Source organism: Solea solea, chromosome 10 (genome assembly GCF_958295425.1).
Source record: "Solea solea chromosome 10, fSolSol10.1, whole genome shotgun sequence".
In the NCBI taxonomy this organism is placed as follows: Eukaryota; Metazoa; Chordata; class Actinopteri; order Pleuronectiformes; family Soleidae; genus Solea; species Solea solea.
Window position 1 is genome coordinate 24,865,586 of NC_081143.1, and position 13,451 is coordinate 24,879,036.

Consider the following 13,451-nt stretch of genomic DNA (forward strand, 5'->3'; position numbering starts at 1 on the left):
TAACCCCCACGATTTTGCTCGTCGGTGTCATCTTTGTGATCTAATCTGCCAACCACAACAGCAGTACGTCATTTCAGAAAGATAGTCTGTTGCACCAGCATCAAAGTGTGGAAATAACAACAAACGCATGCATAGTAGTGCATCATATTTCACGCCACACATGACATTTCTCATGCCGGGAAGTGATAAAACTTACCGCACCTTCCACGAAGGCGCAGGACGCACATGGATGTTATGAATGCGTGCACAGGTTTCGAGTGAAAGAGCACGGTCAGCTAATCTCTTCAATTATATCACATAATAATAGCTGCTTATTAAAGTTTAAGTTTGAAATGTTAAGAGTATGAACTTAACATTTTCCTATTATTTTTTTTTTTTTTTTTCAAGGCATCAAAATCTGCCACAAACACTTTCAGCACCACCGTAAACATCCACCCATCAATTGTTTACTGCTTCATCCTCACTGTTGTAAAAACTCACAGCTGACTCACCGTCTTTTCCAGAGTGCAGCGAAAATGATCAAAGAGTCCATGGACAAGAAATTTGGCAGCTCGTGGCACGTTGTGATCGGCGAAGGCTTCGGTTTCGAGGTCACGCACGAAGTGAAGAACCTGCTCTACATGTTCTTCGGCGGGAGCCTGGCCGTGTGCGTGTGGAAGTGTTCGTAGCACCTCCTCGCTCTCCGTCCGTCCGTCCATCCGTCCGTCCTCCCCTGCACCGCCGCTAGGACTGAACCAGATGCGGGTCACACTCGTGTTGCGGCAGGTCACTTTATCTACCACCACTAGCCTTTGTGGCAAATAATAAACCCATCGTTTTAAGATCTCATACAGATAGTGGGCAGGGACAAAAAAAACAAACTTGAAAGGGAAATTTGAGAGTGGCAGTTACCACAGCTTCCTGCCTTTTTCTACCACTTTAATTTTTTTTGTTTTTGCAGCTTTAACCTATTGTTCTCAACATTTGTGAGTGAGCATGAGCCAGTTAGTCCAAATTTTACAAACAATAAAATCCAACCAGGGTCTCCAAAGTCCTTTATCCTCAAGGTTGCGTTCACACCAAATACGACGCAGATTTTTTCACAGGATAACATTTAAAAAGGGTGACATGTTGTGAATTAACGAAACTGGGTGAAGAGGAAAATGGTTGACCAAAAAGTGAGCGAGCAATTTGCATTGGAAAAAAAAAAGGTTGGTAAACTTAAAAAAAAAAAAAGGAGTTCAGTTGATAATACCTAAGTTACTTACATGAATTACAGTAAGCAACTTGTCTTCATATTAGTTTAAATGAACTTATTTACTAATTTAGGTGTTACCAATTGTGTCTTTTTTCGGTGTGGACTTTTTGGCAATGTCTCAAACTATGTGTGTGTGACTTAATTCAAGCTGTTGGTCACATTGTCATCAGTAGGTTGTTAGCTGTTAGCCCTAGCATTAGCTCCAGACGAGTTGTAGCTAGTTTCGTTTACTTACGAGAGCGACGCGAGTAAAAACAGATTATCCACATAATTCGAGTGACGCGGCGTGAAAATAAAAGCGCGAGTGTTTGGTGTGAACGCGCCATCATTCCTCTTCAGGGAGTGTATGTGTGTTTGTGTGTGTGTGTGTGCGTGTGCGAGTGAGTTTATATTGTTTGTGTGTGCTGGACACACACAGGATTTGTTTGGGGAAAAAAACACTACGTCCATCACCTCCCTTTGGAATCTTTGTGTCACCGTTAACTTGTCCGTGCTGTGTGTTGACATTTCACACGTGTCTCTCTCTCTCTCTCAAGTTGTGCTAGTCTTTTAATAAAATTCGTAATATTTTTTATGTGTACATAGTTTGATGAACTTGAAGAACTTCTTTTTAAAGACCAGTGTCATCTTCTTACAAATGAAAGGCTCCGAGTTCTCGGGAGTCGAGTAACACTTTTATCTCCCCTGTAAAGGTGTTTGTAATAATCCCACACGATATCACCCCTGCGGAGTGATATTAGCAATGTGATTGTTTTCATGGTGTTAATGATCCAGCGCAGTGGACCATTATGTGTGAACTGACCTGATTGTACAATAAACTCTGAAATGTGATGAAATGGGAACGTGGGAGTGTCACTTGTGTTCTTCATAAACGGTATTTCATGTCGAGTTTGTCTTCGCAAATGGATTTTATATGACCCCTGTGGGAAGAACCGTGGAGGTTGAGGAGATTTCTTGTAAATTGAGAGGAAATTGGAATGAGTAACACACTGCATCATTTCTTTATTTTTTTTTGTCACTTAATGTAGTTATATAGTCGTTTGTGATGGCAACTGTGTGTGTGAGTCGGATGACTTTTTTAGTTTTTCTATGAGCAAGAAGAAAACTGCACCCAACAAAACGAAGAAAACCCTATCATTTTCTTCTCGAAAGCACTTGAAATTCTTGTTCTTTTGCTTTTCCCTTTTAACCCCGGAAACGTTAATTAATTCCCGTCTTTGTTTTCTTAAGGAGGCAAAGAACAGGAAAAAAAAAAAAAATCCACTTACCGCTCATGTTTCTGGGTAATTTATTTCCGTGCAGTAATGTAATCTGTGGCAAATTAAACATAATCCTTTTACAGTATGTAGAGTACATTAAATAATACCACCAGTGAGCTGGGAATATTGTGTTTGATTAATCGACTATACATTGGACTTTTATATGCATAAACAAAATTAAGAACCAAATTCATGTACTAAGTAACATGTTGCAACATGTTACCAGTAATTAAATTATTTGACTCATTGCCTACTCAAACTATATTCAGAGGAAATAGCAATAAAATATGTAAATAAGAAATGCAAATTTAGGATAAAGGAAAGAAATTGGTGATAACTCCTAAGTAGCTTGTTCAAAAATAACTGAACTAGCGCAAATATCAGAGCTTTTCACTTGCTTGTAGAGTTACATAGTGTTGCTTTAATGAGTACTTCCTTGGGTCCTGCCTCACCCTTTCACTAAGCTTCCTGGTACAGTAATTTTTGTATAATCCATCAAACATACACACAGATTAAAATAATACTTAAATGAGATAAAAAAAAAAATTGACTCATAATATACAGAACCCTAACGTTTAAAATACTGTATGACAAGTTTGTTGTCAGCTTTGGACAGACTATAATATTATAATATAATATTATAATATAATTTTAAATGTCCTTTTTGTACCATATCAGTGCAGTGCATGAGTTATTCTGACCCAGCAGTGCAGGGAGAGAAGCCACCACCACTATTGACACAACAGCTAAATCTGGCAACTTCATGCCGGACATTTGTGTAACCAAACACTGTGATGACCTCACACAGGGTCAGTGTGCACTCTTCTGTTCTGCTCATTGTTTTTTGTTGTCGTTCCAGTGTGTAGCAGTGTGTGTGGGGAGGATCCATCAGAAGAAACGTTTTTTCTTTTTCTTTTTCCATTGGCTTCTCCCTCTCCGGGGGTCGCCACAGCAGCAGCTCATCTATCTGCATATTTGATTTGGCAGAGATATTATGCCTTCCCTGATGCAACCCTCACATTTTATCTGGGCTTGGGGACCGGCACTAGGAGTACATTAGATGTGGCCGCCCCATGTGGCTGGGGTCAATTTAGAGTGTCCAATTAACCCAATCAATGGGGAGCAATGAGGAGTGAGAGGTAACCCAGGGTACATGGCTTGGCACCTCTCCAGTTTAAAGCCAAGTTCCATTTTTCACTAGGCCACAAGCTGAGAAACTGAATATAATATTTTACAATTAAATTAAATTAAATTAAATTAAATTAAATTAAATTAAATTAAATTAAATTAAATTAAATTAAATTAAATTAAATTAAATTAAATTAAAACACTGAGCCCTTTAAAGAAGTTTGTACAGTGTTCACTGATTATACCTCTTAACCATCCGTTCTTCTTTCTGCAAGATAAGAAACACAAGTGTCTATCAAAACCACTCAACTAAATCTGACTTTAATACTATAGGAATAAGAATAATGATTAGTTATATATGCAACTAAAGAAAGTCCAATTTCACTTCATCAGATTTTCTTTTTTCCCCCCAAGCAACATGAGTGGGTAATTCATATTAATACATATTACATACACATATTAAAAAAGTATTACCTGTAGGACAGTGTGAAGTCTGAATTAACATGATTTCAGGCTTCAGGTCTGTGCGTGTGTGTTTTCACAAGTTTTCACTTGATGGTTAAACCATAGATTTAATTATCATAAATGTTTGATACATTGAGTCAAAGTTTGTATTGACAAATTGCAAGAAAACAAAGAATCACAACAGTTTTAAAGCTATTTTTTATTCTCATTTTATATTGTTCTTGTGGAGAGAATACAGTTGTGTGGTATCAGTACAGTAGTAACCTGGCAGCTCCTTTAAAAACCTGAATATATGAGCCGTGAGGTTGCTGTTGCTGTGGCTGCCCTTGTTTTATTTTGAAAACCAGTAGTTAAGGATTAAATTCTGTATTTCCTCATGCTGGGTCACGCTGGATGCCTCTGATTTCGGCCATGGCAACACCCTGTATCTATGAAACACAATGCTTTACAACCACAATGCACTGCATGGCTGTTTCCACAGACAGTATATGGGAAGTGTGGGAACCACTGACGCGGTGGACACATTAAAGGAGACATATTATACCCTATTTCTCCAAGTTAAAATAGTTCCCTGGTGTCCTAATGAACATGTCTGTGATGTCATGTCGCCCCTTTCAGAACGCTCGGTTTTGTGCCTGGTCCCTTTACATGCAATGAGCTGCATAAACTGCCGCTGTATGTGACTGTATCAGACTGAGTCCTATACTTACACTAAGCGGGACCACGAAAAAAGGACTGAGTATTCTCTTTCCACACTTTGGCGACTGGTAGGGCCTCCAGAGTCCCAAATATAAGTATTAAAATGATTAAAAAGTTGATTTTGCATCATATGTCCCCTTTAAATCATGCAACCTCTGTTATTTCCTGTGGATTCTGTGCCACAATGAGCAAGTTAAATTTTAAAATGTTTACAGTGAATGTGACATCATCTTCACTCACCGGCCACTTTATTAGGGAACACATACTAAAGTGGCAGAAATGGCCATGGTCTTCTGCTGCTGCAGCCCATCATGTTGTTGTAACAAGTAATGTGAGTTACTGTTGCCTCTCTATCATTTAACACCAGTCTGCCCAATTTCCTCTGCCAACAAAGCGTTTTCTTCCTCCCAGAGAAGTGCTGCTCTGGGTGTTTTCTATCCTCACCTCGACTTCTCATGTCTACTTACCTAAATGCATTAAAGTGAGTGGCTGATAAGATATTTATTTGTAGTTTAAATGTGAACCCAATAAAAGTGACTGGTAAATGCTTTTTCGCTTGTCCTCTGAGGGTCATGGGAGGAGCTGGAGCTAAAAAAACCATCATGAATAAAAAATACAATTCAAAATGAATAAATAAATAAAATCTTCATCAAACTTTAACTAGAATATAGGACGTCTGAGACATACAGGCATACAGTTTTTAAATAATTATAAAGTGCAGACATTTTAATGAAATAAATATCTTTGCAGGAGTAATAAGACTGTAGTGCCTTGGCAGTTATAAAGTGGAACTTTACAAGTCTAGTCGCTTTTGCCTTTTTCTCTACAGAGGTCCCGCTACGACTCCGCCGTAAACATCCATCCATTGATTACCGCTTTATCTTCACTGTCATAAAAAGTCACCGCTTCCCCTGCCCCTCCCCAAGTGCATTTTCAAAGGAGCTGGCAAACAGAAAGCTGTGGAGCCATGTGCATAGTCAGCATCTGTTTTGCATGCTTCTGTTTTTTTCAGATAAAGTCATTCGAAAAAAAGCTGATGTTTGCATGTGTGGCCCTTCGCTTGGTCAGATAGTCGACAAGTAGTGACTCTTCCTCGATTCCTCCAACAACAGTTTTCTGTACTTCTTTTTCAACAGCTCTGCTATGACAGACGTCTAAAATAACGCATTTGGGGCCTTGACGTGAAGCAACTCATGCTTCTCGCGAGACCTCGTGATTCTCTGGGGACTTCGGGGTCGGCGCCCCCCTGATCTTGCAAGGCTAGTTTTCCATTAACTGACAGTAAGGCGAGTGGAGACATCTACGGTGGCCCTGAAGGTCAAAACACAACAGTATTACAGTAAACACAACGACAGTCTCTGGCTGCATCCATTGAATAAACTATGAACTGACTCGGGTTCTGTCCAAGTGTTGGACAGACTATAATATTATATTACAGTGTTGTCCCTACCTTTTCCATAATCGGAAATGTTGTTGTGTTTTCTGTTATGTTGTTGTGTTTTCTGAAATGTCGTTGTGTTTTCTAAAATGTCGTTGTGTTTTCTAAAATGTCATTGTGTTTTCTGAAATTTTGTCGTGTTTTCTGAAATTTTGTTGTGTTTTCTAAAATGTTGTTGTGTTTTCTGAAATGTCATTGTGTTTTCTGAAATGTCATTGTGTTTTCTGAAATGTTGTGTTTACTGTAATGTCGTTGTGTTTTCTAAAATGTTGTTGTGTTTTCTGAAATTTTGTCGTGTTTTCAAAAATGTTGTCGTGTTTTCTAAAATGTCGTTGTGTTGTCTGAAATTTCGTTGTGTTTCTAAAATGTTGTTGTGTTTTCTGAAATTTTGTCGTGTTTTCTAAAATTTTGTCGTGTTTTCTAAAATGTCGTTGTGTTTTCTGAAATTTCGTTGTGTTTTCTGAAATGTCATTGTGTTTTCTGAAATGTGTTTTCTGAAATGTTGTGTTTACTGTAATGTCGTTGTGTTTGCTGAAATGTCATTGTGTATTCTGAAATGTCGTGTTTTCTGAAATTTCGTTGTGTTTTCTGTAATGTTGTTGTGTTTTTGTGAAATGTTGTGTTTTGAACTTCAGGGCCACCGTAGACATCCCCCAAAGCTGTTAAATTAGGGTCCAAATCCTGCACAGTTCTTTAAAGTGCTGTTGCTGAAGTTTAAACACCACATGTTTCTCATCACATGGAGCATCTCTTGATGTGGGAGGAGCTCAGTACCCAACTGCAATGACAGGTGGAAGGTTGAAAAGACAAATGTGTGTGTGTGTATCTAGGAGCTGAAAAAGAATAAAATAATCTGTAGGTAGTCGAAACGGTAGAGTCTGGCACTTAACCAAATTCAGACATTTTTGCAGAGTTAAGAATCTGAAATTTCGTAGATTTTAAAAGTTGCTTGAGGTAACAGACTAACAAACAGCGACAGAGGACAGCAAAGGAGGATGAGGGGGATGCATTTTTCATCTACGTGATGCCGATAGCCTGTTTTTAAATTGAGAAATGGGAAACTCAATCAAATATTAATTACCATGCATGCATGTGTGTGTGTGTGTTTCTGCAAACATCAGACGTCTGGGGCGGCTCCCATTTCCACCATCAGTAGCTGTTTCAGATCATCTGACTGAAATAAAAGGATATGTAGTTTTGGGGAAAATGGAGCAGAGTGGTGAGACGATGTGAGGGGAAAGAGGCAGAGAGGATAAAAGATGAGTGCTGTGTGTATGAGACAGCTTGTTTATAATACATCACAGGCAGGGCAGAGACAGAAATAGTGCATTTGACAAAAGTAAGGCACTTATTAAATCGTAAAAAGGCCCGGGAGGAGGCAGGGTTGAGAGTGTCACAGTTTGCATTTGGTGCCTGAATATTTCCACTTCACTGAAGGCTGAAAATATATACAGTATATACCCTTAATAGATTTTATTTTTTTTGCTTCACCTGCAAAGTTTGTTGGCTAAAGTAATCTGTATTTGCCTCCCTTTCTCAAATCTCAATAGCTGTTTTAGGGTCACAGAATATGTGGTGAACTCTCTGATTGGATATAAACCTTGAAAACCACATATAATGTGAACCACATTGGCAGGATTCTTCCTCAGCCCGGTGTACAATAGAGAAGCCTTTCAGGCATGCCATAATTTTAAATTAAAAAGTCACGGCTGCATTGGCCGCCTGAACGCCACCAGTTGTGGAAGTATTTGACCATAAATGAAAATACTGGACTTTCATCGGAATCAGAGGGAAAAAAGTTGTTCCCCTCTGTCGTGCACTATGGCTGCTTAACTCAGATGATACTTTGCTATTTATACAATATTTTTTTCCAAGGGTCATCCATGCATGCTAAATCAGCCAATCCCCAATACCAAATTGTAGTGCAACCCTAAGCAAAGAAGACATAAGTTTAACATTGGAGGTTAGTGTTGCGGAGATTTGATTATGAGGTGAGCCGACCAAGGATGGAGTTTCTGGAGTCAGAGATGAGTAAAGTTGAAAAGCTTTATTGGAAGCAGCTCAGATCTGAGGAAAACTGAGACAATGCCGAACATGAACAAGTAGATGTTAACAGTTGGGCATCGTCTGTCATTCTGCCTGTGAGTGCCAGAGTCAGGATACTTAAAGGGTTTTGGAGGCCTCTCTCTAATGTAACATAGAGCTGACCTTTGGGAGGACTGCACAGTTGAGTTATCGGTCCTCTGTCCCAGTCAGGCCAGACACAGCACACATATAAAGAGGCACATTTTGTAGATAAATGACTGGTGCCAGTGCTACACCGAGGCCTTTGTGATTAGTGAGTTGCGCTGGCACCGTCCTGAGTGTTGTTGAGGTTTGTGCTTAGGAGTGTAATCAGCTAATTTTAGAGAAGGCCGAATAATAAGTGTTTTTCTTACAGTTAGCACTTCTTATATTCCACCTTAAGCATTCTTGTCAACATGTACTTTCCCCACCAACCAAACTACCAACCTACCAAAGGTTAGGTAACAGTCCAAAAGGACGAAGACTTCAGAACAAGGCAGTAATGCAATGTCAAGGATGTCAACTGCTGTTAAACACTTCAACCAACCAACCAACCAACCAACCAACATTAATCCACAACGAAGAAGGATTCAGAACAAGGCAGTATGATTATGGGTGACAGCTACTGTTAAACACACCTGCTAACCAACCAGCCAACTAACACTGATCCACAAGGAAGAAGAGTCCACAAGATGACTGTGTGGTAAACATCATGGCTCTTTTGAAGATATCTTAGTTCTCTAGTGCTTATTTGCTGTATCCTGCTTTTTTTAAACTCCTGTGGTCAGAACCTCCTCCTGCATGCATGCTGCCACTGACTCTTGCTCGCCTGCCTTGCTCTTGGGTCTAGCACCACCTCGCCCTAACAACTATCAACCTTCAGTTTCAGGAAGAGTCCAGAATAAGGAACAATCAAGAAGGCAGTATATGCAATATCATGGATGCCAAAATCCTGCCACTGCCAACCAACCAACAAGCCAACCAAGGGTTTGAGGAACAATCCAGAAGGACGAAAAATTCAGAAGAAGGCAGTAATGCAACAATGATGAAGCCAAATAATGTCAACCAACCAACCAACCTCAAATTTTACTTTATTTCAACCATTGTGTCCTTTAGTCCTTTTTTAGGTTCACATTCACCATGTAATGGCCTTTGTCAACAGGTGTCAACACATGTGTGTCATGACCAAGAAAGCTGGTTGTGTTTAGTTGTTGTCTTGTGGTTTCCTGTTTTATTTTGAAATTTCACTCTCCCCTTGTTTCAGGTAACTTGCCCCCTTCCCCCTGTGTTTTCCCCGCCCTGATTGTTTCCACCTGTTCCCCATTACCATGTGTGTATGGTCTTGTCTTGTGAACCTGAGAACCAGCGTAACCCCCGGTGCCGTCTTCTTGTCAAGATTTGTCAGCGTTTGCTCCATGCTCCTGTCTCGTCAGGTTTTGTACTTTTGTTTGCTACTCTTATTTTTTTTGACTTTGTCGCCCGAGAGTCATGTTCAGTTGTGACAATGTGTTCGTATCTGTATACGTTTTTTCTCTCTCGTCACAGAATATTGTAGACTGAGAGTCCTGGAGACTAATTGTTATTGATGATAAACACAACACACTCATGCAACAGTATAATCCAATTACCCCTCATCGTCAGCCCCTCTGTGATTTTCATAATGTTCATGAAAACCAAATTTTATTTGGCTTCATTTGCATGCAGCTCCTGCTTGTTTTTTTTTCGCCACAACATTAATGTTTTATGAGCACAAATGAATAATAGAAGAACGTGACCACCTGAATACAAGAAAGAGATTACCATAGAATCTGTTCTGTTTACTCTGATCAGTTCAGCTGATTGACATGAGTGATGCATTTTATTAAAAACAGGATTCATCCATGTGTGAACATGCACACCGACAGATTTGCATACCCATTCTTCTTGGGACACAGCATTGGCATTTATTCATTTGGACAACCGTAAGAAAGGATTATCCCTTAATTTAACCATAACCACTCAATGCCTAACCATAACCTTCACCTAAATACAGTTCCAATCTTAGCACCAACCTTAACTAGAAATTAGTTTCTCGCTCATTGGGACCAGGTTTTGGTCTCCATGAGGACTACTGGTCCTGACAAGGTCAATGTTTATGCCAGAAAAGGTCCCTAGAGAGGTAACAAATACTAAGTACACACACACGCACACACAGACTTTAAAGGAGTCATACTTCACAGAAACAGTGTATCCTGCAGGACACACCGGGAGGTCTGGGGTGTGTGAATCAAAGTTACATTGCAAACACTCTCAGAATATGAAACGTGTGCCTCGCCCACTACCTGGTTCTGCATCCTGCCTCATCAAAACCGCAAGCCGTGCCACAATATTCAGCATGAAATACGATGTAAGACGGTGATAGCTGTTGGTGGCAGCTGCAGACACGGAGCCAATAAAGGTCTGACGACAACAACAAATATCTCCAATAACGTCTGTCCCGCTGTTCCATCCGTCTGTTATTTGCATAACTGTCATTACAGTTCACTTGGCAGGTGACTTACTCAAGGGCATCAGTGTGTGCAGTGCCGAATTTGACATTGTTTGGATAAGAAACGCAAGGGAATGGGTGCGGGGGCTGTTTTGAGTATTTTTATAGAAACTGCTGCCTCACTGTCCCCCCATCACCTCATGTGAACCCCAACACAGAGGACGTGGACAAATAAGTGTGCAGACAGAGATGAACTTTAACAGAGATGATAAAACACATTGATCCATGTCCGGATCACGTTGACCTGGCGCATCTCCCAACCTGAGTCTCGTAGCAGAGGGACAGAAAAGTTCAACTAACTGCGTGCAGGCTGTCTGGATGCTGAGCAGAGTTTCTGTGTCATTTCACTGGGAAGCAACGACAGCCAACTGCCGTGTCACAGGAGCAATTTAATTGGAAGGAATCCTTGTTGTAAGTCACTTTCTGTTGTCTTTTCTGCTTTGACAGTGACTTTAGTGAATGACTGCACAGCCTTATGAGAATGTGAGCAGAATGATATACACCGTAACATAAAAGAACATTAACTCCCTTAAGGCCATTATTTCACTATCATTTATCATGGTGTTATTTCCTTGGGGTTATTTTTTTAATCACTCTTCCCCTTATGTCTTTGTTTCTCATATATTCTCCTAACAATGCATCTTCCCGTCTTCTCTTCTTCATGTTCCCACCTCTCCTGACCTCTTCTCTCAGCGGGATGATTTGGTGTCTGCGTCGTCGCTACAGGACAATCTGTCTGTCCTTGGCCTTCATCACTATTTTCCTCCACCTCTTCCTGGCGCTGCTCTCTCTTTCTATTTACCACCAGCCGTGTGACCCCCTGTCGCCAACCAAGACACACACGGCGACTGACCTGGCACGCACCAGCTTCACCTCAGCGGGGATTGGGGGTTTAGCTGAGCCTCCAGCTGATGCTGCCCAAACAAATGCTTCCAATATGGATGCCAATAAGGAGGCCAAAGGTCACGTGCGAACTGCTCCGTCTTCAGTCACCATCGACAACAACGTTGAGCCCTTGGCGTCTGGGTTGAAGAAACTGGAGGCACTGTTTGACCATCCTCTGTACAATATGCCCCGCCCTCCTGTCCCTGAAGAGGATGTGCTGCTGAAAGTGAAGTCAAAGGTCAAAGCTGCTCAGGAGAGCTCTCAGATGTGGTGTGTATTATACTGTTTTTATACAAAACCTGTGTGTGTATAAGGTTTATCTATCACTCTTTCCTTAAGTCAAACATACTTGTTTGTAACTTATTTCAGCATCTTGCAAAGGCTATAAGTGATTCATCCCCTCAAAGACCACCGGAATATGCAAGTCATCGCTAAACAGGACAAAACATAATCTTCTAACATTTTAGAGCAGAATACAGTGAAATACAAAGGTATTTCCTGTAAAAGCTATGAGCTAAGACTGTATGTTAGAATATAACTCTTAACCCTCAAATGTATGTGTAGTGCCACCCTAATCACTAAGGTCAAGTGTGGCCATTACATGGTTAATGTGAACCTGAAGAAGGACTAAAGGAGACAATGGTTGAAATAAAGTAAAGTTTGGAGGTTGGTTGGTTGGTTGGTTGGTTGGCTGGTTGGCTGGCGAGTTGGCGAGTTGGATGGTGGGTTGGTTGACAATAGTTGGCACCAATAATGTTGCATTACTGCCTTCTGAATTCTTCATCTTCTGGATTTTTCCTCAAACCTTTGATTTGTTGGTTGGTTGGTGAGTTGGATGATGAGTTGATTGACACTAGTTGGCATCATCAATGTTGCATTACTGCCTTCTTCTGAATTCGTCATCCTTCTGGATTGTTCCTCAAACCGGTTGGTTTGTTGGTTGGCTGACGGTAGAAGGAATTGGCATCCATGATATTGCATGACTGCCTTCTTCTGGATTCTTCCTCATTCTGAACTCTGCCTCAAACTGAAGGTTGATAGCCATGTTTTGGCTGGTTGAGGTGTTTAACAGCAGTTGTTTGTAAAGCACTTTAAAACAACCACAGTGGACTGTGGGCCGATGTGCTGTATAGAATAAATAAAAGACATAAAATGAAAGGCATAAAAAAGGGAATGAAATAAAAAAACTAAAACTTTGAAATGTTGTTACAAATAATGTTGTTCCAATATATATATGATGGCATGTTATGAAATGTTAAGCTCATATTGCACACCCCTACTGAACAGTTGCTTTTTACTCAAAAAGTTGGGTTTCACTGGACTGGCCCCTTCCTGACCAGATGCTCAGTGGCCCCCAGGTCATTTGAGTTTGAGACCCCTGCCCTGGAGCACCTCTGCGTACACATGGATGTAGAAAGAATGAGCCAGTCCTCATATGTTCTCACTGTTCATTTCTGCAAAACACAAATATATGTGAGCTCAAGTTTCTGGACAAAAATCAAAAATGAAGTAGGTACAGTACATCCCTGCAGACATGAACATCAATGTACAGGGGCGTTTCAACAATGTTTTGGGTCCCCAGGCCAAGCTATTGACTTTAAGTTTAGTTAGTTTTCAACCATAACCAATCATAGAATTTAGGCAACCTGCCACAAAATTGTCATGTCAAGTGTTTTAAAGGTCACTTATGTACAAATTACTGAAATGTAATGATGAGACGAACAGAAGAACCACTCTCACATTCTCAAG

General features: G+C 40.4%; 2 protein-coding genes across 2 annotated transcripts in view; both read left to right on the forward strand.

The window, feature by feature from the left end:
• LOC131466528 (dynein axonemal light chain 4) overlaps nt 1–2,079 on the forward strand; it is a 4,389-nt gene extending 2,310 nt beyond the window's left edge. The window contains exon 4 of the mRNA XM_058639812.1: nt 504–2,079. Coding sequence (XP_058495795.1) covers nt 504–668 — 165 coding nt within the window. The 3' untranslated portion in view covers nt 669–2,079. The remainder of the gene's footprint in view (nt 1–503) is intronic.
• Nucleotides 2,080–11,514: 9,435 nt separating this feature from the next.
• The window catches only part of LOC131466521 (extracellular serine/threonine protein kinase FAM20C-like), a 41,080-nt gene continuing 39,143 nt past the window's right edge, over nt 11,515–13,451 (forward strand). The window contains exon 1 of the mRNA XM_058639805.1: nt 11,515–11,972. Coding sequence (XP_058495788.1) covers nt 11,515–11,972 — 458 coding nt within the window. The remainder of the gene's footprint in view (nt 11,973–13,451) is intronic.